General features: G+C 39.8%; 2 protein-coding genes and 3 long non-coding RNA genes across 9 annotated transcripts; 2 read left to right on the top strand and 3 right to left on the bottom strand.

Annotated features, from left to right (window-relative positions):
* Positions 1-1,889: 1,889 nt before the first annotated feature.
* On the bottom strand, positions 1,890-10,133 carry Zir (dedicator of cytokinesis). Its single transcript, XM_036815316.3, has 12 exons — positions 9,976-10,133; positions 9,804-9,885; positions 9,577-9,746; positions 7,047-9,526; positions 6,406-6,992; positions 5,054-6,250; positions 4,266-4,997; positions 4,078-4,209; positions 3,831-4,011; positions 3,592-3,770; positions 3,162-3,532; positions 1,890-2,215 (listed from the first exon to the last, which is right to left on the bottom strand). Exons 1-12 carry the CDS (start codon positions 10,014-10,016, stop codon positions 2,173-2,175), a joined length of 6,195 nt encoding a protein of 2,064 aa, XP_036671211.2. The 5' UTR covers positions 10,017-10,133; the 3' UTR covers positions 1,890-2,172.
* Positions 10,134-11,927: 1,794 nt separating this feature from the next.
* Positions 11,928-12,812, top strand: LOC136116561 (uncharacterized). Of its 2 annotated transcripts, none has more exons than XR_010653525.2 (2): positions 11,928-12,180; positions 12,529-12,812. It is a non-coding gene; the product is annotated as an uncharacterized lncRNA (long non-coding RNA). The 2 variants fall into 2 exon arrangements; XR_010653524.2 differs by lacking the exon at positions 11,928-12,180 and adding an exon at positions 12,227-12,422.
* A 2,104-nt stretch (positions 12,813-14,916) lies between these two features.
* Positions 14,917-17,534, bottom strand: LOC139352557 (uncharacterized). 3 transcript variants are annotated; one of them, XR_011603782.1, is made up of 4 exons: positions 17,375-17,534; positions 16,892-17,317; positions 16,733-16,827; positions 14,917-16,678 (listed from the first exon to the last, which is right to left on the bottom strand). It is a non-coding gene; the product is annotated as an uncharacterized lncRNA (long non-coding RNA). The 3 variants fall into 3 exon arrangements; XR_011603783.1 differs by having other exon boundaries at positions 16,733-17,043; positions 17,152-17,317; XR_011603777.1 differs by having other exon boundaries at positions 16,733-17,317.
* A 2,131-nt stretch (positions 17,535-19,665) lies between these two features.
* net (atonal bHLH transcription factor 8-like protein net) lies at positions 19,666-24,802 on the top strand. The gene is made up of 2 exons (XM_017068072.4): positions 19,666-20,032; positions 22,873-24,802. Exons 1-2 carry the CDS (start codon positions 19,960-19,962, stop codon positions 23,886-23,888), a joined length of 1,089 nt encoding a protein of 362 aa, XP_016923561.2. The 5' UTR covers positions 19,666-19,959; the 3' UTR covers positions 23,889-24,802.
* Positions 20,920-22,874, bottom strand: LOC139352546 (uncharacterized). 2 transcript variants are annotated; one of them, XR_011603769.1, is made up of 3 exons: positions 22,015-22,874; positions 21,818-21,912; positions 20,920-21,750 (listed from the first exon to the last, which is right to left on the bottom strand). It is a non-coding gene; the product is annotated as an uncharacterized lncRNA (long non-coding RNA). The 2 variants fall into 2 exon arrangements; XR_011603767.1 differs by having other exon boundaries at positions 20,926-21,750; positions 21,818-22,125; positions 22,181-22,874.
* Positions 24,803-25,626: the final 824 nt, after the last annotated feature.

Below are 25,626 nucleotides of genomic sequence, written 5' to 3'. Positions count from 1 at the left end.
CTTTGGAAAATTCCAACATGAAAATGGGTTAAAAACTCGACCCTCGTCTTGAAGAAAAACTTGAATGCAGGAGCTTAGAAAATTTAACCACAAACTCATAGAGGTATCCCACGTCGAAATCGGAATACAAAAACTGAAGTTATGGAATCTAGAACTGGAGTTTTGGGTTCCAATTTTTATAGACATGGGAACTTTGGAAAATTCCAGCATGAAAATGGGTTGAAAACTTGACCTTCGTCTTGAAGAAAAACTTAAATGCAGAACTTTAGAGAATTTAACCACGAACTCATAGAGGTATCCCACGTCCAAATCGGAATCCAAATACTGAAGTTATGGAATCTCGATCTGGAGTTTTGGGTTCCAATTTTTATAGACATGGGAACTTTGGAAAATTCCAACATGAAAATGGGTTGAAAACTCGACCCTCGTCTTGAAGAAAAACTTGAATGCAGGAGCTTAGAGAATTTAACCACGAACTCATAGAGGTATCCCACGTCCAAATCGGAATCCAAATACTGAAGTTATGGAATCTCGATCTGGAGTTTTGGGCTCCAATTTTTATAGAAATGGGAACTTTGGAAAATTCCAACATGAAAATGGGTTTAAAACTCGACCCTCGTCTTGAAGAAAAACTTGAATGCAGAACGTTAGAAAATTTAACCACGAACCCATAGAGGTATCCCACGTCCAAATCGGAATCCAAATACTGAAGTTATGGAGTCTCGATCTGGAGTTTTGGGTTCCAATTTTTATAGACATGGGAACTTTGGAAAATTCCAGCATGAAAATGGGTTTAAAACTCGACCCTCGTCTTGAAGAAAAACTTGAATGCAGGACGTTAGAGAATTCAACTACGAACTCAAAGAGGTATCCCACGTCCAAATCGGAACCCAAATACTGAAGTTATGGAATCTAGAACTGGAGTTTTGGGTTCCAATTTTGATAGTCATGGGAACTACGGAAAATTCCAGCATGAAAATGGGTTGAAAACTTGACCTTCGTCTTGAAGAAAAACTTAAATGCAGAACGTTAGAGAATTTAACCACGAATTCATAGAGGTATCCCACGTCCAAATCGGAACCCAAATACTGAAGTTATGGAATCTCGAACTGGAGTTTTGGGTTCCAAATTTGATAGTCATGGGAACTACGGAAAATTCCAGCATGAAAATGAGTAGAAAACTCGACCCTCGTCTTGAAGAAAAACTTGAATGCAGGACGTTAGAGAATTCAACCACGAACTCATAGAGGTATCCCACGTCGAAATCGGAATCCAAAAACTGAAGTTATGGAATTTAGAAGTGGAGTTTTGGGTTCCAATTTTGATAGTCATGGGAACTACGGAAAATTCCAACATGAAAATGGGTTGAAAACTTGACCCTTGTCTTGAATAAAAACTTAAATGCAGAACGTTAGAGAATTTAACCACGAATTCATAGAGGTATCCCACGTCCAAATCGGAACCCAAATACTGAAGTTATGGAATCTCGAACTAGAGTTTTGGGCTCCAATTTTGATAGACCTGGGAACTACGGAAAATTCCAGCATGAAAATGAGTAGAAAACTCGACCCTCGTCTTGAAGAAAAACTTGAATGCAGGACGTTAGAGAATTTAACCACGAACTCATAGAGGTATCCCACGTCCAAATCGGAATCCAAAAACTGAAGTTATGAACCTAGAACTTGATTTTTGGGTTCCAATTTTGATAGTCGTGGGAACTACGGAAAAATCGAACTAGAAAATTCTGAGCCAAATTGATTATTGATTTATTCTTGTAAATAGAAAATATCTATTCCATCTCATTTGTACATAGATTCATTGATTCATTCATAGATTCATTCAATTTTATAAAATACAACATCTTAGCTTAAAATTACAATAAAGAAAAATTTATGCTTACTACACCATATTTAATTCCAAATTTAGTGGTGTTGTTTTTTATTTTATATAAAATATTGAAAAAGTACAAAATACTACAATTTATTTTTCATAAATATTTGTAAATAATATTTGGTTTTAGTTCATAAAAAGATTAAGAAGATTTTAGCTGATATATTAGCAAGTAAAGAGATCGATCAGTCAAACTCTTAATGTTACTTAAAATAATCCGATACGCTAGACATGAAATAGAGGCTTGTTATAATATAGTTGCAGACTGCGTCTGGCAAACATTTACCATTTTAGTGGAGTACTTTTGTTGGTGTATGCGTTGGCCCTAAAATTAAATGTAATAATTATTAAAGCAATTAAATATTAATGGCAAAGGAATATAAAAGATAATTCCAGCGCACAAAATGTAAACGAATTGTAGCTAAAAATGTTAATTATTGGAAAATTTATAAATTTGATTTTCATTGTATGTACATCTATGAATTATACATATGTATGAAGTCAAACAGGTATTATGATAGTTTAATTGGAGTTAAATATAGAGTAGTTCAGATATGGACGGACATATGTGTATATATTTAAAAACACAAATGTATTTAAAACAAGAAAGAACGCTATAGTCGAGTACCTTGACTATCAGATACCCGTCACTCAGCTAAAGGGACCAAAGGGAAATGGAGATATGCAAGCAGCAAAGCGAGATTAAAATACGCCACCTACCGGCGGTAGACAGATTTAAGCGTTATGGGCGTTAGAGTGGGCGTGCCAATTTTTTTTGATCAATCGATAGGTATTGACGAGACCAATACATTTCAGTTAAAATTTTTTATCTAGCATGAAAATTGTGGGCGTCACAGTTTTTCGCGGTTTGTGGGCGTGGCAAACTTTTTTTTGGGTCAATCGATAGGTATTGATGAGAACAATACATTTCAGTTAAAATTTTTATTCTAGCTTCAAAACTGAAGGAACCACAGTTTTGGGCGGTTTGTGGGCGTGGCACTCTGCTAAAACAAACTTGCGCTGCGTAAGAAGCTCAATAGCCTAGCTCCCATAGTTTCTGAGATCTCAGCGTTAATCCGGACAGACGGACATGGCTAGATCGACTCGGCTAGTGATGATCTGATCAAGAATATATATACGTTATGGGGTCGGAAACGCTTCCTTCTGCCTGTTACATACTTTCCGACGAATCTAGTATACCCTTTTACTCTACGAGTAACGGGTATAAAAAGTAGAATGCCCTTGGAAGAAAAATAAAAATAAAGACTTACTTAACAACCCCATGGTTTTGAACTGTTGTAAGGGTAATGAAGGGAGTCAATCGCTCTATGAAACGATCGTTGTTACGCTCCAATTCCCGTTGGTAATCTTTTTGATCTGAAAGAATTAGATTTCGATTCTTTTTCAAAGCATCAGCACAACGTTTTGAAAACTCGCGAAAGCAAAGGCGAAGTTTGTTTTGGTGCTTCGTTGGGACTGTTATTCCGTCAGATAAATTGGAAAGGAACACACTAGCCATTTCCATAGGGCCTTGGTTGACGGTAGTTCCAATACATCCCTGAAGAACCATTTGTAAAATTTTCGGGTCAGCAGGCTCCTGATTCGTAGCAGCCGCCAGCTCCAATGTTTTCTTTTGAATATCCTGTGCAAAAAATTGTATGTTGTTATACACAGTTTGGATTATATCAACTTATGACTTACTTCAATTGCCACCTCAATAGGTTCCAGGACTATTTGCTGTCGGCTAATTACCATAATTCGTGTTTTTACATAGGGAAAGTGGTTCGCCGTGGTCAAAATAGTTTTTCGTTTACATTGTTCATGTAGTTCGCCGTGTGCCTTACCATTTTTCGTAAAAGGCGTTGCATATATAAATCGTTCTAAATTATAAAAAAAAAGTAGTGAAACTTATCACTTTAAAATAATATTCCAGTTCATACTTATATTGAAATTCCGCTCAAAGTATGTTTCACGATGTCGCATTTCATAGGTTTCAAAATAAGGTTCCACATAAGTAATTTGAATGTAAGCCTTATCGGGGTCTAAACTGTTTATGTCGACTGTATTGGAGTCCTTGATGATGTGCACTGAGTCCGGTCCAAATCGTTCCGTGTAAAAGTTCTGCCGTGCAAAGGAAAAAAATTAATACAGTTTTGTTTATCAAAAACATCATGGTATATTGCATACCTGAAGCCGACTGAATATTTCGGGCAATTTGGTTAAAGTTGGCTCTTTATAAATGAATTCCTGTTGGTCCAAGTCTCCGAATTTCCCGCCGTAAAACCCTACTCGAAAGTATGTACCGAAAACTCTCTTTCCCTGTTGTAAATAAGAAGGTATAGATTTCGTTTGGGAGAATAACAGCATTTGATTACCTGTAGCTGAGCTATTCGATTAAATGCCTCCTGCAACTTGCCATGCACTTTGCTTAGTTTTTGAAAGTCTCTGTTTGCTTCGCAGATGGGAATCAAAATCTTGTACACCTCGTTCATTGCTTCATACATGCCAGCCACTTGAAAAGAATTGGAAGCTTCTTCCAGCAAAGCCTTTAACCCAGTTTCAGTAAAATGATTTCCCAAGCAAATACCATCCTCGCCGGGACTGAGGACGTCATCCGACACTGCCGACTCCATTAAAGTGTTGGGAGAAATGCGTTGAAAACTTACAGCTCCCACAGGTAAATGTGTTTGGGACTCCAACATGCTTAGATATTCCGAGACCAAAGAAGCGGCGTGTACGTAGCACATGGCTGCTTCCGTGTGATTTGCACGCTCGCGGTGCTTTTTAGCCATGTTTTCCAGCCAAGTTAGCCGAAGATCAGGATTATTTTGGTAACCTTTGGCAATACGATTCATAAGATCAAGTAGCATTTCTGGGTCTTCTTGATACTCCTTCATTTTAACAGTATCCGACAAAATCATGTGCAGATTGAAAAGCAAGTCTTGTACTTGCTCGGGAAATGATGTATCCTGCAGATCGGAGTCGGATTCAGCATAAACTAGCACTGTTTTAAGCGCACGGCGTAGCGATTGCTCACTAAAAACCGAGCTAGTGCCAACTAAAGAGCTTAAAGACATCGTCACTTGCATCTTAACGCGCGCAAAGTTCTAAGAGTAAACATTTTCAATTAGTTATAAAAGGCTTTCTAAACTTTTAAACTTACATTTCCAATTTCAAAATTTTGTCGCATTAGTAAGTATAATGATGCAGCTGCCTGTGATCGTATCCCTGGCAAAAGAGATCCACAGTGCTTTAGTAAAATTAAACACAAATCTGCACATATGTCCGTCTCGTCGTCGAATAATAGGTTTGGAAATTTGAAAATAAGAGCGCGTTGAGATGCAAACAAGTTTTGCAGCGCCAGAGTAGATTGATTGCGGGACAGTGCATGGAGGAGCACCTTAAGCACTGTTCCAAGGAGATTATGGTATAAGTTTGCCGCGACATGAACAATAATTTCCAAAGTATCGAGAAGCACAAGGGCAACTTCAGTCGCCAAAGAGCCTTCGATGAAGTGACTTAATTCAAGTTCATGCTCACTTTTGCCCACACCGTCTACATATTGTGAACGATACGGCATCTGGTCTTTTCGCCAGCGGAATTTCTCTGTCGAATTGCGATCTTTTCGGCGGTTAATTAAATCGTATCGTGCGGAATTTGTGCCTCTTATACATTCTTCTAGTTTTTCCTTTACATCAGTAGATCCGGTTTTTCTAAAACTTTGGGTATTGGTTCGTTTTAGAGTGGGGACGTGTTTTTGTCCTGTATACTCAAAAGTTTTTAGGCATACATTAACTACTTGAAGCATTTGGTGCACTCTGTGTGGACTTAGATCCAAAAGCCACCGGTACAGAACGTTGCGCTCTAAATTCTTTAGAACCCACAGAAAACAAACCAATAAATGACGGGTATTTTCCGAACTAAGGGGCGATTTGTTTTTAACTTGGTCGTTCAAGTAAGAGTACGGACGACTTCCTGAAATTGCGAACGCCACTTCCGGATTTATGGTTGATGCTGTAATGGTTTGATGTGGGCCTTGATAATCTTCAAGCTGGCCGATTTGCTGCAAACGGTCCTGATCAAGACCGTGCTGATGGAGCTGAGGAATGCTGTTCATCACTATGGACAATAGCGGTATGTATAAAGCGGCCACCCTTGCACGTGCTTCGTTGTCACTGTATCGAGTGTCCAAGTCATGAGAAGTCATCAGGTTGCGAGTGCATCGTATGGCCTTTCCGTGTAACTGGGGATTGGGCACCTCCATTACTGCAGCCAAATCGCTGAGAACAAGTCCAACCAGAAAATGTTGCTGGAGGAAGTCCTGACTTAGGTCGGCATGAAGCGCCCGTTCAAGTGATCCCTACAAAAAAAGGACAAAACAAGAATATATATACTTTATGGGGTCGGAAACGCTGCCTTCGACCTGTCACATATTTTCCGTCGAATCTAGTGGGCCCTTTTACTCTACGAGTAACGGGTATAATATAAGTTTCTGTGTATTGTTCTTTGACTTACGCAAGATGTTTGACTGTTGCTCGATGTGGTGCTAGGCGTGGGGCTGCATGGTGCGCATACCATTGTATAGGATGTCCCAAATGGCAAATTCAGAGCTACAAAGTGTTCATGGCTACACACAATTCTTAAGAAGTCTATTTTATAGTTCATTAGGTCCGGGATTGAGGAATTTTTGGAAATCAAAACCTTGGTATAAGTTTTAATGAGACCGAAAACAAATCCCCGATCCATTATGCTTAATATGTCAAATATAAAGAAGCTTAGACTAGCATTTAAGGATTGTGCTAGCTTTGGCTCATTACTATGATAACCGACTACTTTTGTAGTAACTAAGTGCACTAGTGTGGACAGATCATCATTAAACTGATGAGGAAACCGATGCTTTCGGGGACCATTTAAAGTGTTCGAGCTATGCAAATGTTCAATCATAGATTTAACAATTAGCTCAAACAAGAACCACGAATTTGACATGGCTAAGTCTGCAGCTTTTCCACTAGCCACGACCCAATGTAGGGCCAATTCTTCGTGTAGCAGGCGTACTTGTACATCCCGTCCAGCCATTGAGTGAAGAATATCCATAGGTAGCTCTAAAAATGGATGAAATTTTTATTTGACCTTATAAAATTTGTATATGCATTTACCTTTGCGATCCAAACTTCTACCGCTAGTTAACACATTATCATACAAGCTGTACGTTTCGGTTAGCGGCAAGTCATCCGTTGTGCTGCGGCTACATGTAAGTCGTTGCTTACTTTGAAATGGGTGCGGAATTTTACATTGAAATTGCACATATGTTGATAGCAAACTTTGCCGCCCGTATTGATCATATTGGTCGTCGTTAAGTATTGACAACAGAGACGATACTAAGCAAAGAACTTCGAAAACCGTAGATCCTAGGGACATTGCCTGTCCTCCAACTTTGTGGGTTATTACCAACAATTCAATAAGCTTATCCAGGACTAAGGGTAGATGCCTCACTAATGGCTCGCGATTTGCGTGCTCTATATCTAGCAAGCATTTCTTTAACTCCGCCTCTATATTACTTTCGCCAATGTGTGAAGGTATATTTCGCGTGTCTAAATATTCGCATATTAAGAAGAATCGATCAAGAAACGAGTCCAAAGTATGAACTGCCGTAACTGCTTCCACATTAATAGCAAACACGGCTCTATGATTGTCTAGCCATTTAATTCCAGGCAGATGGACATTCGGAGGAATAAATGAGTAGTTTTCCGGAGGTGATTCTACCATAACAGGGAGATTAAATTCTCCAAACTTAAGTTTCCCATCTTCCAGTAATGGCAGCCAGGTGTATCCAATAGGAGTCTCTACGGACGGCTGCAAGTCCTGTGGTTTCTTTTGACAGGATACATGGTAAATAGTAAAGAATAAATGGTGATGCTGTTTTATCGATGCAGGCAGTGCTATTTTTATCTCATCATAAAATGATGGACATTTGTTGTGATAATTGACTGCCGTAAATGCCTCAGTAGAAAATTTAGGGCAAGAAGACTTGCCATATATGGCATTAACCGCATCTTTAGGGGTTTCGCCCGCCATGAGTTGTACGCGCACAGCAATGTTACGAGCAGAGCCCGCACGAGAAGAAAAATTCAACTCTTTTGGCGACACAAAAAGAAGATTACGGTAGGTATAATGTGGATTGTAAATTGCTGATTGGGGAAACTCTAAGATTTCCTTAACCGGTCGAAAGTTTTCGGTACTTTGGGGGTTTATACTAGCAAGCTCTGGAGTTAGTGCGTTCTTTACTTCCTCAACACAAGGAGATATTTCTAGCTTAATAGAGCCAGGTATGCATTTCAACTTCTTCATAACTGAGCTCGGTCTTTTCAACTCTGGTAAAATTTTGTACAAGTCCTCGTCTTTCATTTTATCTGCCTCTTGCTTAAAGAAGCTTGGCACCGTTATAGTGATAGGTCGAAAGTTTTCTACAACGTTCGCGAAATCATCAGGCGACCAGGACCGGCGCTTTTCCTTTCGTTCTAGAGAACCACGTCGGGTAAGGGTTCCGCTCATATCATTAGCCTTGCGCCTTAGTTGATCAAAGCTGCTTGTTGAGGACTTGCGGTCCAAGCTGTTGGAGCTTGGGGCGGTGCCCAAACCACTACCTGTTCCATTTCCAAATGAATCCTTTTCCGTCCCCCCAACGTCCTTGCTTTCAAAATTGTCACCATTAAAAACATTTGATAGGTAGATGCCTGTCCATGCAAACGGCATTCGATATTTGCCTAAACGCTCACAGTAGTCCGCCGCGTTGAATTTTACTTTCTCTCGGTATTTATCTTTGTCTTCCTTTAGATACGGCTCGACAGAATTGTTTATGTCACCCTGCAGAACCTTCTCTAGCCGAATCACCAGAAATAAATCATTGCTTGGGTATGAAATTTCAAATATGGCCGAATGACTCTGGGTACTGATATCGGCGCACTGGACGTGGCTTGACAACATGCGCTTGAGACTATCTGAGTTCATGTCGAAGTAGAAGTTTTCTGATATTTTTTGTCGTTCTTTGGCGTCATAAATGGCCATAGAGGCGAAAATTGGTTCCACTTCAAGCTCAAGCCGAAGCTGCAGGCATTTTACCTGAATGCGATGGCCCATATGCTCAACTGGAATCTCAGCGAGAAGCCGGCGTTCTATGTTTTCCTCCGCTTCAGATTCCGGATATAGCGAAAAAAGAGCCACTTGACGATCCTGCTGCCGGCGTGCCTCGTTTGTTTGGTCAATGTGCTCAGGCGGTACATTGTCGAGCAAGTTTGGTATCAGTGGATCATTAACTGAGCGTCGAAGATCAAAGCTGGCCCAGGAACCTCGGGGTGTCAAAGTGTCCGTGCAAGAGCTAACTGAAGCCAAACTTGCAATCGATTGCCTGGAGCTTGGAGTGCAGCTCTCGCTTTTATAGGCAAACGTTTCTTCAAAGGATGAGAAATCTTTGTCGATCTCGAACTCCTGCTGGTACGCGGATGGACTAATGGTTCCCCGGTCGATACGCTCGCGGATATAGCACGAGCTGGAGAGGTGCCGCTGCGCATACTCAACCACTTTCCATGGGCGTGTATAGCAGTTCACACATTCTTGTACGTGTTGGGGCAAATCAGATCTAAAAGGGACAAGTCAGTTAGCCAAGGTACAATCTGTATTATTACATACAAATTTTCGGTCGGGACGATGTGATCAACAGTTCGGATCTTCCGGGGAATGACTTTAACAGTTACATCTCCTTGAGGAAAGTCCAATATGTGTTTCAGGGGATCCCGGTTGATAATGTTCATGTGTTGGGAAAGAAATTCTTCATAGTCCAGCGGCTCTGTCGGGGAAACCTTTTGAAAAAATTTAAGCAATTGAAAATTTATACTCGGGAATCATGTTATTCTTACCGTGGAAGCGCACAGTGATGTGTCGATTGTCTTTGATAGATGACAGCTAGAAACATTTTTTCGTACATCTGCAGCCGACTGCCTAGGGTATCACAAATTGGTATAGACACGAATAATTGTAGGGCGTTTCTTTGTTTTACAAATATGTTATTTCCCTTTATGGTCAACTTACTTTGAAACTTTTTGCACAAACGAGCGTTGCGCACTCGACATTTTAATGTTTGCGAATTCCGAGTGCCAATGTGGCTAATAATGTTATTATTAAATACAAAACAGAAATAATTGTTTACTTGCAGCGCCGTCGATATCCGTACTTATCGATAAATCTCGAACTCACAGAGATGAGATAGAAGTCCATTGACGTGAACTAGTTCCCGTACCGCGATGATTTTAACCGATAGTGACCTGAACTGGACACGAAAAAGTGAATTGTTTTTTTAAAATTTAAATTAAATGTAAAATAAGAATTTCTACATTTACTTACTGAAAATAACATAGCTTTTTTCATATAAAAGTTTAGGAAACTAGGTGCAATATGCAACTGATATAAACTCGAAATTGACTGGAATAATTGTTAGGATATATGTACACCCATATAAACTTCGGCATGTCAGAGCTGTTCGATTTTTATTTACGATATTCAATTATTATTTTAAAAAAAATTGTGTTGTGCTTTCAACAAACTCAATTTTTGATGTGAACCGTTTGTTGTCTATATTTTAGAAAAACCAAATTGTTTCCTCCATGGTCTGGCCGTCTATTTTATGGTTTCCTACCAACATTTTTTATGTAGAAAAAAAATTCAAAAACTGTACAACAAAGTTGTAAAGTAACGTAAGAAAACTGTACTTCCATGATAGCCACGATTTGGACTAAACGAGTGATCAGAATTTCAAAAAGAAAAACTTAAAAAAAAATTAAATGTAAAAACTTTAATTTACTGTTGTTATAGTATAACATTTATGTATAAATTATAATCAATCATAATTAAAGTATAATTTTTGTTGGACAAATTTGAATGTTATGTTTTTGCATAAATGGTCCTGAGATCAAATAATTTAGGAACTCATAAAAAACGTAGATGGGATTTTATTTCGATTTTCATGCGCTTCCGGCCGAACGACATGTGCCTCAAGTTTTCACTTTCACCCACAAGCAACAGCTGCAGTGGCTTTGGCGGGACTTTTTTTAGATTTAGAGCAAGCCGCACACATTCCGGGCCGCCTGAGGATGCGATGTTTTTACGAGCTGCATACCACTATGCATGGAAGGGGGCTTGTTTGTCAGTGGGAGGCTGTTGAAATTTTGACGTCGGTAAAATTAGAGACGGCGATAAATAGCTCTTGATTGCAGTACTTTTGTGGAACACTCTTATCCAGTCAATCTGCAGGCCACCAGAGTGTGCAGACTAAGATTTTTTGATAAAATGCAATTCAAGTTAAGGTATACCACAAATTAAGTAATACGTCTCATAAAATTGTCCCATTATTAATAAATATTGCGGTGGCGAAATTTTTAATGAATATTTTAAGCACATATTAATGCGCCTTTATCCATATTTAAGCAAACAGCCCGGGCACTGAAAGAAAACTGTACGCAATGGCATTAAAGTAATTTCCATACAAATATTATAAAAAATTACAACATAATTCTAAAGCTAAATCTGCTTATTCAATTATTTTGGTACCCTTATTTGTACAAAAACAAGGAAAAAATAAAGAATATTTAATTAAGAAGCTGTTGATATTTCCCTTAAGTGTCATGGTTGGGTATTGCTCCTCACTTCTGGCCTCATCTGTTTCGACGACAAATTATGACGAACTGTGTGCAATCATTTCCATACATCCTAATATATATGCATGTACGCAGAAGTGCTATCCCCATAATGGCCATCTGTGTTGCTGCCAGCTTTGTTTATGTGCTTTTTACCCCAGGGTTGCGCCTTAATGTCTTGGGGCATTTAGAGCGATCACATAAATATGAGTTTCGTGTCTTCCAACGCTTTTGAGCATCTCATTTAACTTACTCATGCAGTTGGTAAAATAATTCAATACTTCGAATTTAGAGCAAGTCCGTATAACTTGGTTAATAGTTTTTAAGAATATTAGATTATGTTAAGATTACCCTAATGGTAACGTAAAATTTCGATACAATCATTCGCAGCTGTATCACAATGTTATGTCCACAGGCGACGCCGTCTGGGACGCCTCCGCTCTTTTCGTTTTGAACTTTTGTGCCAGAAACCAAAGACACTTGAGCGACAGATGCCACCATCACCATCCAAACGTTGCCAAAAAGAATCGGCCGCCGGGTACAAAGTCCAATTAGTGACATTCTGACAAGATGCATAGAGCCTCGCGCCGAGATCGCCACTCATGTTAGTATGTATATATTTTATCTGTACGTACCCGAACAACTTAATGAATCGGTCCGTAGAGCAACGCCAAAATGCTATTCTAATTGTCTACATATTTTTCATGGCTGGCGCCAACTTTCTTCATGTGCAGCGTGGTATTAGCTTGTTAGATCGTTAGACTTGGCGTTCTGGGCGGCAAAGTACCTGGTGTTGATATTTCGTAGAATCATTTTCTCTACTTGAAAATGTGTATTTAAGGAACAGTAAAGCAATCGTTCAATAAATATTTAGCACTGATTATAGCTTTCTCAAAATCAAATTACTTCCCTAAATTCATAAAATTGTGACCAATTTTTATTCATTTTTCAGATCCCACATTAGTATGTGAACAGATATTATTAGCCCAAAACATTTTCACGCCTCGCTGTGTGCAATGGAAGTTCGATGGTCTCTATTACACGCACCCGATCAATCTAAGAAACTTCATTGGATTTTTGGAACTATTTTCAGCACATTTAAGTTGGCCTTAAATTTATATTTGTAGTGCCGAGTTAACTCTGCACAAATGTGTTAATTTAATTATAAGTAACTATTTATACTCAACGCTTTGTACTATTTTTAGTATGCCTATACGAATAAAACCATTTAATTAACTGTCTAGCACCTTTCGAGGTGTAGAGCTTTGATTATTTTGCACAGATCCAGACAGTGTGAAATAAGGTAACAAATGAGTACAAGTTCATATGCAACACCTCAACTTGTGTATACCTTAAGAACATTATTATTATTAACAGTCGGTAAAGGAACACAAGCCTTAACGAACTCAATGGAGTTAATAACTTAACTACTCTTCGTATGAATCGACTGTCAAAAATTATTTGCGACGTATCAGCTGGGTCTTCGTCAATAATTTGTCCATTTAATTTTTGTAGAAATTTACATCCAATCGTCAGGGTCATTTTACCTGCTGCTTTTACTCCGCTTCGCTGAATGAACTTTCCAAAAGCACCTGAGAGGCCCGACCGCACGTTGCAGTTATTAATTTAGGCAGGACAACGACGATCAACAGGCGATGCCCGCCAGCACATCATCAGCAGCAGTGGCAGTTGGCCTGCACCTTTCCATGACAAGGTGTCCTCAAAAGAACTTGGCCGGCTGTATACAGAGCACTGAAAATACCGACAGAGCTGGACGTGCAAACACACATATCGATGGGGATACGAGAATAAAAGGTGCAGATACTCGTGTTGTGTTCATGCGGGAAATATCAAATAAAAAGCTGGCTTATAGGAACTTGAAATTTGAAAAGAATTACTACTGTGGGGAAAGAGTGAGGTAAATTTGTGTGTAAAATGAAAAATCTTTATTTATTGATCTAAATCAAATTTATCACCTTTAAAGGAGTCCCCTCCCAATAAAATACTCTTATGCCAACGGCTTTCCAATCCTCGAAACATGCCAAATAGTCCCTTTCCAGTATAGCCATCAGCGCCATCTTCTTTTTTATCTCCTTAATGGACTCCCAACGCGAGTTGAGTTTTGAAAATAGACAGAAGTCACACGGAGCCAAATCAGGCCTCTGGGTGGTTGCAAAATGTTCACGAAGAACGAGTGAAATGTGAGCCGGTGCATTATCGTGATGTAAAAACCAAGCCCATATTTTCTTGATTTTTAGATGAATTGCTGTGGAAGGTATTCGTAGTACACCACACCACGAAAATCGAAAATCGACATTGAAACAAGCAACTTGACTCAAAGGCTTATTTTTGCATTTCAGATTCCGGGAGTCGGGCGCATAAACAACGCAACAGATGCCTTCGGCACGCAAATGAAGAATTCAAACCAGTTGCTGCGCGGCGACATGTAGAAGTGGCGAATGCGCCAACATTGGCAAATGAGTGGCCAATAGCCCGTGACCATCGCCGTATGCTGTATGGCATGGCATGTGTCAGCATGGGCGTACTGGTGGGGAGCTTTCGGTGCGGGTGCGCCTTCTCCTCGGGAAATGTTTCCGGCTACGCTCATGCGTGTCAACGTCAAGGCGCGACAACTGCAAGCATCTGGTCGGTCAGAAACCAGACACGACCGATGGCACTGGACCTGTGCCGTGCCGTTGGTCGCTATACTTATTTGCATTGCGTTTATGACACTGCAATCGCACAGCCGAGGCCACGGCAACCAGCTGTGCATCTGGCGCCAGCCAAAAATTAACCAAATCGTCTTCTGTCTGGCTCTTTGTGTCTTGACTGCAAAAATGAAAATTTCTATATAACAAAAGGCAAGTGAACAAAGCAGTTTTATGACAAGGATATTCGACAGTGCCTACTTACAAATGGGCAATGGCAGAAAGCGCATTTAAGGGCCGACTCGGAGACAGGTACCGCAAAACCCTAAGATGTCAAAATGTTGTCCTTCCTGTGCCATTACGCTACTCACTTTCGCATGAGCCAACATCTTTAAGCGGATCTTTAATTACATGAATCCCATTTTCCGATTTCTTGGAGGAAGCATGCGATTCTCCAACATATCCGCGGACCTATGCGGAACTCGGCGTGAGTGACACAGACCCCAAATCCAAGGCAAATCCGAATCCAAATCCGACAAACTCAAAGCGCACACATAGGTGGGTATAAATAGACACATTTTAGATGCACGACATACCAACATGCCCACATGCTAAGACATTCTATTAAGTAACTCACTCCCGTACCTTGATTTGGGGCTGCGGGCCACTGGCAACTTATGCTCAAAGCGATCTCGACTTTCTTATTAACAAATTTCTGCTGCTGCCGTATTGCTTCTGTGTAATTTAACGTGCACAGAAGTGTTCGTATTTTTGTGACTTGGGGGCGAACGGTGGCTATCGATGCAGATACGGTCAATGAGAGGCCAACGCTTTGCTTACATTTTTGCTGATGCGCTTGCGGGTGTTTCCCGCACCAAGAAGCGTGGGAATTGCTACGGTGGGGATGTCTGGACCCATTAAATGTTCTTTATCTCCTTTCCTTGCGTGCAAATGCTACACAAATTGCGTTGTGGGGGTTGTCTGCGATGTGTCTGGCCAGAAATCCTGATTCTTAACTTTTTGACATTAATAACGTACTTTTCAGTATCTAATTGAGTTTCATGGGTATGATTTCTGGCACGCATGTTATTGATTGCCGATGCTGCCGTACATTTTCGCTTGCGGCTGTCACGTTTTCAACAAATAAATGGCATGCTTTTGATCCTTCTCGTGAACAAGCACCTTACATACATAGACCCAAATTAGCATTTTATAGTTTTAATTTTTTGATTGGGGTCTTTGCTCGGCTCTTTGCCTTTAAGCCACTGAGACCATATTTGCACTCACAGGTTGACATACATCAGGGTTTGACCTTAAAACAGATGTCTTTGACTTCACTTAAGTATGTTTTTATGTTCATAAAATTTCCCAAATAAATTCCCACGCAACTGCTTTCACAGTCATGAAAATGCAAAGACATGTTGTCGCCATTCTGAGCACAACTGGGTGCAAATTTCACACATTTTGAATTTAAGGATGCGCATGTTTTTCCTATCCTTCTGGTCAGCATATGTGCCATTAGCCGCTGACGGCGCCGCTTCCATGAAAAATTGCAGATCTGGCTGACGCCGCCAAAGGTCACAAGGCACAGAAAGCGAGAGCATGAGCGTAGCTAAATAAATTGCTGAAGGAAATGGCATAAGGGCCTTTTCGTTAAATAATAAATTCTGTCATTCAAAAGAAGAAGAGTCTGCCCCCCCTGGACACGGCACTGCACGAAACCACATGTGTTAGTATTGACTACCCAAGTGCTTTACCCGAATTCGTGGGCCCATGGAGGTTCCCATGTGTTCTGTATTCGAATCAGAACTTTGTTCCTGCAAATACATTTTTTTATGTTGGCTGCTGTTAGTGTAATCCTTTCACCACCCGTACTTCAACAAATTTACAGCTGGTCGGCTCTGCTATCTGATGAAGGATCTGAAATAGGGATAAGCACTTCCGAAATGTGGTAAACAGATTTGCAGCAATTGATCCTAGTGACTTCCTGCTGCGACGCTATAAGAAGCATTCCTTTTAATTTTAACATAACCTTTTGCGGTAGTGCCTTTATTGTAATCATTACAAGTTGGTGAGGTTCATCCGACGATTGATGAACATACACACATACCAACAGAATTTTAGTGTAATACATTGCCTCGTTATATTAAACAGAAATTTACAATTGGAATAGCTTTCCCAATTTTGTTGGTCTAATGAGGAAGTTAAAAAAACAGGCTTTTAAGTACTGAGCAAGGACCACTTTCAAATGGTATTGAGTGGGTTGGTGCGAGTGAGTTACGCAAGTTCCATAACCACGTGCCAAGGCCGGTGGTTGGTTGCATTTTACCCTTAATAATGAACGTAACAAGAATAAACGTGACGTCACATGCAGAGACATGTGCATATTACGGCAACGTTATGTTCGTACGGTAACAATTTGTATTGAGATGGGTGTCCGATTTGGTGATGCACCTGTGACATATGTAAGGAAAGTAAATAATTTCATCACCAGCTGAGTCTACCTACATTTTAGTGTTATGTATCAGCGCCTTTTGCTTTCTAATAAAACGTCTATCCAATAATTCTGCAATGGAAGGCACTTGAAATACCAATCCAACATCCTAAAAATATAAACTCAGGTTCAGCAGAATAGAGGCATTAAGTGTGAGAATTCTTTGAAATCACCTCTACCTGACTTCGGTGGGTATTTCCAGAAATTTATCAATCGTCCATGCGTCTGGTCAAACTATTCGCAAGGGCCGAAATTAGTCTAAGCAGACTGAAAGCAATTAGCGATCGAGACGTCCTTTACTTTGCGCTGTAGCGCCATGACAAAACTGGCAGGTAGAAATATGTATATGCCATCCGTCATAAACATACATGTGTATATATAAAATTATTTTTCCTATTACAGTTGCTTGTAAATACTTGTTTGATAGTCATACCTCGATCCTCCTGTATAATTGCTGGAATACATACTAATGTAGAAGCCAAACTGATTTCGTAACCTAAGTGTAGCGAGCTTCGAACAGAAGCCAAATGAATAACTGCAACTTTAGCTAATTTTATAAAAAATCTGCGCAAATAATTCCGAAGTAATTCTAGCTGGGGCTAAAGGGAAAAATGGTTTATTTTTAAAGGGACAGATCAAATTTCGCCGACACGTACACGAACCATTTTTGGAAGTCCAGCTTCTTATCCTTGAACTTCCAGCTTGACAAAGGCTTGATCGCGACCTAAGCGACGGTAGCGGAGACTGTTCAGGTTGCTACACCGGGGATGTGAAGCCCGAGTCTGTCCAATCGAAGAAAACAGGTTAGCTGCAGCCCGATCGCATTCTTATAAAGCAGAACAAGTCTCTAAAAAACGAAAGTCATCATTCAAAAAGTATTTCGCGCGACAGACACAAACTCGTGCCCAGCGTACATCTGCTGAGAATATCAGACAGACAGACAGACGGAAAGAACCCTAACGATATTAGTGGTACTGCCTCTTATATATCAGCGGCAAGGTTTTTGTTGTGCGGCAAACGAAAGAATGATCTGCAAAATATAAACTTTTTCCTAGAATTTATCCTTTATACTCAAAACGCATAGAGGTATTCATCCAGACATAAATACACATACAAATATAAACGGAAAAGAACCAAATTAAAGTTTGGATATTTTAGGATTGAATATAAAGAAACATTCTGCTGAATCCAGCGACTTCGTTTATTTAAACAAGTCTGTGATAGGCATTCTTTAAAAATTGTAAGATATGTAAAAACATTTATGATCCTTAGCTTATGTCCAATACGTCATAGTAATCATAAGCCATGTCAGAAGCAGACGATAGACGTGTGCTCAAATCAAAGTGACGCATAGACCACCAGCTGCGCGAAACGGTTCTGTAAAGCCATACTAACCTCGACTGCCACCAAGTACGCTAGAAGGGAATTCGATAACATTTGAAATATTGTATCTTTGCGTAATATTCTCTGATCCAACATATTTGCAACGAGAGTTTATCCAACTTCACACGACATTTGAATAATAATAAATTGGCCTGACATTGTTGATACGATGACAACATAAATGATTGTATTTCTATTCAAATAAGGTGTTTATAACTAACCATAACTTTATGCAAGGAGGTAACAAACCGCAGGAGACTGTAAGGAACGGTGCCAGAATGGGATTCCAGCAGGAAGAGTTTCAAGAAGTGCATTATACGCGGTATTAAATGGCAGTACCATCAGGTTAATATGTAAAATGAGAAATTGGTAAATCGCAAGCGAACGAACATTTTCATTCATAAAACTAATGATGCGGTAGTCAAACCTGCTCGACAGCGAACTTATTCAAGCAACAACAGTATTGCCAACTCTTGCATCCAGAGTGTGTCTTTGGCCGATGTTGGACAAAGCTAAAACTAGCTTCGTTTAAAAATTGTAAGATATGTAAAAACATTTATGATCCTTAGCTTATGTCCAATACGTCATAGTAATCATAAGCCATGTCAGAAGCAGACGATAGACGTGTGCTCAAATCAAAGTGACGCATAGACCACCAGCTGCGCGAAACGGTTCTGTAAAGCCATACTAACCTCGACTGCCACCAAGTACGCTAGAAGGGAATTCGATAACATTTGAAATATTGTATCTTTGCGTAATATTCTCTGATCCAACATATTTGCAACGAGAGTTTATCCAACTTCACACGACATTTGAATAATAATAAATTGGCCTGACATTGTTGATACGATGACAACATAAATGATTGTATTTCTATTCAAATAAGGTGTTTATAACTAACCATAACTTTATGCAAGGAGGTAACAAACCGCAGGAGACTGTAAGGAACGGTGCCAGAATGGGATTCCAGCAGGAAGAGTTTCAAGAAGTGCATTATACGCGGTATTAAATGGCAGTACCATCAGGTTAATATGTAAAATGAGAAATTGGTAAATCGCAAGCGAACGAACATTTTCATTCATAAAACTAATGATGCGGTAGTCAAACCTGCTCGACAGCGAACTTATTCAAGCAACAACAGTATTGCCAACTCTTGCATCCAGAGTGTGTCTTTGGCCGATGTTGGACAAAGCTAAAACTAGCTTCGTTTAATAAATTATACAATAATTAAAAACTATTTTTTTAGAGATTTTATTAAAAAACATTAAAAAAAAATTGTAGGGCCTATCGCAGTCTGTTTTTTTTTACAACGTAAATTAAACATGAGGACATTAAGTATAAACAATAATTAAAAATTCGCGTTAAAAACATTTTTCTCTTTTGTTCAATTGCTTAGCTAAACACAAAGCTCAACACCAAAAATGTTACAAGCAGGGGCAGGACAACCTACAATCTACAAGCATACGAATGACGATCTCTAAAATAGCTGAACTAGCATCACTGGTGACCAAACGCAGTTCGACCGCGTGCTGCTTTAGCATGAAGCCGACGCCAGATACTTTCAATCCGTCAGATACGTTCGTCGTGAACGGTCGTTCTCCGGTCGGCCAAATTTACAAATAATTGTGAAAGTTAGAAAATTCTTACAAGTTAACGATTGTGCCTAAGTTCATGTACGTTTATATCGTTTTCTTAACCAAAATAAAAGTGCACATGATACAAAACCCCATAACTAATACGTGAGATACACATAAGTCTTTGCAAACACATTTCTAAAACTTACGGCAAAGCATTGTTAAAACTCAATTTTGGATTACGCGCTCCCTTCTAAAGGTCTTGGATTTCCGTCATTGCGATTATGGCGAATGCCACCCCAGAAAAACTTTACATGCAATTAAGCGCATCGGAATTAGCTGCAATTATTATGAAAGGTGAGTTTAGTGCACGCACAGAAGACAATGCCACCTGTTGCCTGCAAAATGTGTAGCGCTTTCAATTAAGTATCGGCAAATATTTACTTAAAATAGAGCGCCTATATTACTTTATCTGTCGTTGTCGTATTGTTATTATCATTTTCACCGAAATAAATTTTCCACCTGAACTAGCGGGGACAGGGACAAACTCTTCATAAGGATAAGTTCTGAAAATTCAGCAAGGGAGCTTTGGAACAAGGCCATTAAGCAAAAAGGATTCGCTCAAAACAACTAAGGACAAATATTTTAAATAGAGGAGATGCCGTTCAGTGGATTCAAAGCTCGCACTGACTCAGACGATGCAGCATAATCATAAAAGTAGCAGTCTTTTGAGGGTGGCAATTTAGATACAGACAGATACGTAAACAACGCCAACTATTTGTCGCCACCGTACTTCAGCTTTCGGTTTGGGTCGCATATGTCAGCCAGGCACTTTGCGCGCTATAGCGAATTTGGGACGGCGATGTCGCCAGACATATTGGCAATTTGTCTGTTTGTGAAGCTGGAGTGCCAGTTGGCCTCGGCAATGTGTATCCTTTTTCACCACCGCCTGCTTACTGTAATAGCGTTCGAAGAGGGGAGTTGGCCCCATCCCACATTTTTCTGCTGGTACTGTCTTCAGGACTTTCTTTTATGTATTGCCAATCACTACCGTTTCAGAGTGATTAGTCTAGAATGGCAAAATTTTGATACGATTATGTTGTAATTTTTTTTTAAATCTTTTTATTTTTTATAGTTTACTAGCTGTATAAGACTATCTATCTTATGCAGAAATACTTGCAGCCGAGTAAGATATGGGGTATTTTATTGGCCACGGACAAGGATCCTTGACCAAGTGTGCTACAATACTGCATCATCTGGTTCAGTTGTTGCGATTCATTCATAAAAGTGATGCGTCATTTTACTACAATATACACCATATAGTCGCTATAACATACTTACATGTATGTACGTACGAGTATATGCACATGCTTTGATAAGAATGAGGCTTCCCACACAGGGAACGCTTCCCAGTGGACCGACCGCCAGCCAAAAGCCGCCTATGATGATAACCTTTCGTTGACTTTTGGCGTGAATATGGGATTTTCTGATGCCTCTGACAGTTAATGTCTGCCGTTTTTAAGTAGGTTTTAGCTGATTTTCACAGGAGGGCATTCATTCTTGGAAAAAAAGGCAATTAACGGGAAAACGGTTGCCAATTTCAAAGCAGAAGTTTCGGGACTGTATTTAAGACCTGAAGACGGATCAGATGCATTAAAATAAAATGACTTTTGAGACTCAGAAGAGGTAGAAAAACCATATTTATAATAGAGACCAAAACCCCAAAGGACACCAATTTCCCGGGGACAAAGTATGTGTATTAACTTGGAATTCTAACTTTTATTATTCCTCAATGTAAGGTCTGGAACAAGAAGTTATTGCTGGAAAAATGTATATGAAAAATTTTAAATCGGTAACAATGTATCCGCCTGCACAGGTGTTTTGGCCAGACGATGCCAGTGACGACGGCTCAAAAGTAAACATTTGTCTAAATATAAATTATATTGCTGAATATAAGAACCGCTCAAGACGGGAGATGGAGCTGGGGCTATAACACTGCTGTTATTTGTACAGCCTGATTTCGTGGCCGCAATGTCAGTCAGTTTGGTTAGAATTTCGTTTCGTTGTTTATCTGTCTAAAATTAGAAAAGATAGCAGAATATTGTACCTTTAAATAGTTAAGTAAACATGCAAAAAGCATACCTTCCGTAAAATGTGTACTATTTGAATGTCCGCACCGGCTCAGAGGGGCGGGAACAAATTTACTCATGCTATTTATGTATAAAGGTGCAAATAGGCTTCAGTACGTGTGCAGAAGCAAAGTGTGGTAATGATATTCAAACTCAATATTAAACAATTATTGTATGCTTGTCGGCAAACGTAAATATAAACATACACACAAATGAAGTGACAGATGTTTCAGTCGAGCAGTAGTACGGGTAAATTCTAAATTGCAAGGCGGAAAAGCACACAATTAAGTTGGGTGAATTGACAGCTGCTGCTGTAATTAGCTGTTGGAGACACTATTATTTTTTCACTCCTTAAGTTATCGAAACTCGTGTGTACATATATCCTGGCACATTCGATTGTATTTAGTTCGCGCACTGGAAGTTGTAATCGCGAAAAAAGACACCCATGTATGTGTGCATGCTCGCTTATTTGTTTTGTGATTTTATAAATTGCTAAGCGGGTTGTTGGCTCCTGGTGCAGTGGCTGCCTGATGCTGAACTTGAACTGACTTTATTCGCCAGACGCGAAATAAATTACTTTTAACAAGTAAGCTGCGTTTAAACACTTTAATACCTGTGAAGGTCAGTGGTAAACTGACGGGAAACAGGTTTCATTTTTGTGATCAATGCATAATTTCACTTTACATTATCGTCTTTATACGCATCTACTGCTAGATTTTGGTGCATAAAATAAATGTCATAGGGTCACAGGACAATGGGTATTATTAAAACTATAGGCAAGGAAAAAACCACACATTTGCTTTACATACGTCAACACTACGTCAATCCATTTTGGATTTCAGCAGCTTGTAATAAAAAATAATATTTTGCGATTTAGTAGTTATTGAAATTTGAAAAGCCGAAGGGGTGTCGAAAAAGGCAGTCCAAGCCCTATTCGGCGAGTCTGTTCCGCGAAAACGGGGGTTTTTTGATTTTGCTAATACAAAATGAAAAACATTAGTAACCGGTTCGCCGTAATACGTCACAGATAGAAGACAACTAACTCTTTAATTTGATTGTTATTTTTAGATTCACCCAATTCCAACGACCGTGATGCGGGTTTTTGTTCCGCCAGTTCGGAAAGCGAAGGCGGAGACGACCTGGCCGTCGAGCACGCGCGCAGTGGCAGTCCCAACATCGGGGCAAAAGGAACAGACGATTCGGCGGACTTCAAGCCAATAGCACTCATCCGCAACAAACGCAAGAGCACGGAACCCTCCAAGGTCGTAGGCTTATCGAGCACCCCGTCTAGCTCCATGTCTGGCCCTCCGGTCAATGCGAGTATGAATGCGACAGGTCCGCTTAAAAAACGCATACGATACACCTCTTCGGCCGATTCGGCGGTAGTGCTGACACCTCCTGCCATAGAGTCTCCACCGCCCATCAATTGTTTGCCTTCCACGTTAAGCTTGGAGCACGAAATTATGCCAAACCCGGCTCACATATTCGTCCGTCACCCGGGAGTTACTACCCTTCACCGACCGTTTGCTGCCGATCCCGAACAGCTAGAACCACTCGCATTAGTGACCAAGAAGAATAAGTGTGCTGACATTGCGGCGCCAAAAGCGGAGATGTACTCCACCCTTTTGAATGGGAAGCAGCCAGCTGCCAAAAAGACGTTGCAGAAAAAGGCGCCAAAGATATCAAGCTCATCTGCAATGCTGGACGCAAGTCTCAGCGATGAGGATCTGTGCAAGCCGGGAATGGCATCTGACATGCCGCGACCTCACCAGCATCAGCGCAATTACAAGAATATGACGAGGGAGCGCCGCATCGAGGCAAACGCTCGGGAGCGGACCCGTGTCCACACCATATCCGCCGCCTACGAAACGCTTCGCCAAGCGGTTCCAGCCTATGCCAGCACTCAGAAACTATCCAAGCTCTCCGTGCTGCGGGTGGCCTGTTCCTATATACTGACCTTGAGCAGAATGGCTGGCGAGGACTACAGCGCCGATCAATCGGAGCCGTCTATTGCCGAGTGCCTGGAAGCCGTGACATCTACCATTCAAACCGAAGGAAAGGTGAAGCGGAAGAAGGACGAGTAACCTTTTCAGTTTGGTCGATAGACACTTTTTAAGACTTTTAACGCGACTGATACTGCTAATGTTACAAATAATCAAGTGTGCTTGAGCTAAGGCCAATCCTGCATACAGCATTCCTACCCACACGCTCTGAGTCTTAAGCATAGTTGAGGTCACAAGTGGCCAAATAGCTTTAAAAGTTTCCAAGGCTTTGTTTAGTTATACAAACCAGATACGTTTTAAGTAGAGGGGAAATCGATAATGCGCGAAATGAACTTTTTGAGTATGCATGCATACATATTGTACAATATATTGATAATTTTAGATTTAAGTACCAGCGATGTGATCCTAATTTAAAATCGCTTTTTACTGGAACATGTTAGGGAGTACAAATAGTCAGCACCAATACATTGAAAAGACAATAATCGTTATCTTATAACTTTAAGGGACAATAAGTAAACTTTTTAAATATAGCTTATAACGTTTCATTAAAATTTTTGTTTCAAACATGACTCTTATTTCAATATTCAAAAACTTGCGTAAACAAATATAAAATTATAAGAGAAACTTTGCCAAAATGGATGTATGCTATACTATACTTTGGGATAGAATATAAATAAAAATATATATTTTTACATGTACCTTTAAATAAAGAACCCTCTGAAAACTAGTAAGTTTTTTATAAGCAATATAATGACAATTGCCTAAGTTTATTATGCTAGTGCATGTGAACGAGAACAAATTGTTGTGTCAAAAATGTTTTTATTTTCCTATGCTGTCGATAAGAGGGAATTGAATTGAAAACTTGAATTATTTAAGTCTGTGTAAATAATAGTCTTTTACCCTCAAATAGTAATCTCATGGTTTGTTATAAAAAGATATATGTATACATACGCGTAAGTGCCATAAAAGCAGAAAATATAAAAATCTGACTGTCCAGAAAATGTATTTTAATATCGTGTTGGGAACCAAGGTGGTCGCAAAAGACAGGTGGTGTTTGGGGTTGACGTTTAGCCATTAGTCACCTGGGTGCAAGTGCACTGAACATTGCAAACAAGCACGAAAACCAAATAGAGGTGACGGCGTTAAGGGGTACTTTATGTCTGTACATTGAATAATCTTATCGTTCGCAACAAGCTATTTGGTGGTATTATAACTCAACAGGTGCGCACAGAACGGCAGGCGATCGATTCCAGTACACCTGAACGCATCCGCGTTATCATAAAAGCGTTTTGGCACACCACAGTGCCCTTATCAATTGAGGTTCAGAAATATATTTGTCAGCTTATCTAGCAGGCACAAAGTTTACCGATATCACAGTTAACATAGTGCATGCGCACCCATGACGTATCCGAAACGACACAGCACAGTTAACTATGCAAATGACTACCAAAGTGCCTGCATCTAGTTGACCCAGTGCAATATCCAACACAAATTACATCAGCTTAGAATCCTACAGAAAACAGGTTAATAACAGCAATTTCTGATCAGCGTATAATGACTTAAGCATAGGCGTTATTCAACAAAAACCAGGTGGTTGAGCTTGCACTTGTTTTTACACACCTACTGAATCGTACTTGCATATCCATATTTATATAGATCTGAAGCTGTTGTTTAATTTATATAAACGTTGATAAAAAAAAACAGCGTTAAAATAATACAAAAACGCCTTATCAACTGTTTATTTTTGAAACTTAGGGTAATGAAACAACAGAAATTATGCGAATCATTCAATGATTGAAAACATGATTCAGCAAATCCA

The sequence above is a fragment of the Drosophila suzukii genome, chromosome 2L (genome assembly GCF_043229965.1).
Source record: "Drosophila suzukii chromosome 2L, CBGP_Dsuzu_IsoJpt1.0, whole genome shotgun sequence".
Classification (NCBI taxonomy): domain Eukaryota; kingdom Metazoa; phylum Arthropoda; class Insecta; order Diptera; family Drosophilidae; genus Drosophila; species Drosophila suzukii.
This window is presented reverse-complemented; position numbering and strand designations above follow the sequence as displayed.

Excerpts from the sequence above, each read along its gene's own strand:
- Zir (XM_036815316.3), bottom strand. The coding sequence starts at position 10,016 with ATGTCGAGTGCGCAACGCTCGTTTGTGCAAAAAGTTTCAAA. Across the intron at positions 9,886-9,975 it reads TTTGTGCAAAAAGTTTCAAA|GCAGTCGGCTGCAGATGTAC; the intron begins GTAAGTTGACCA and ends GTGATACCCTAG. Across the intron at positions 4,012-4,077 it reads AAATATTCAGTCGGCTTCAG|AACTTTTACACGGAACGATT; the intron begins GTATGCAATATA and ends TTTGCACGGCAG.
- net (XM_017068072.4), top strand. The coding sequence starts at position 19,960 with ATGGCGAATGCCACCCCAGAAAAACTTTACATGCAATTAAGCGCATCG. Across the intron at positions 20,033-22,872 it reads AGCTGCAATTATTATGAAAG|ATTCACCCAATTCCAACGAC; the intron begins GTGAGTTTAGTG and ends TGTTATTTTTAG.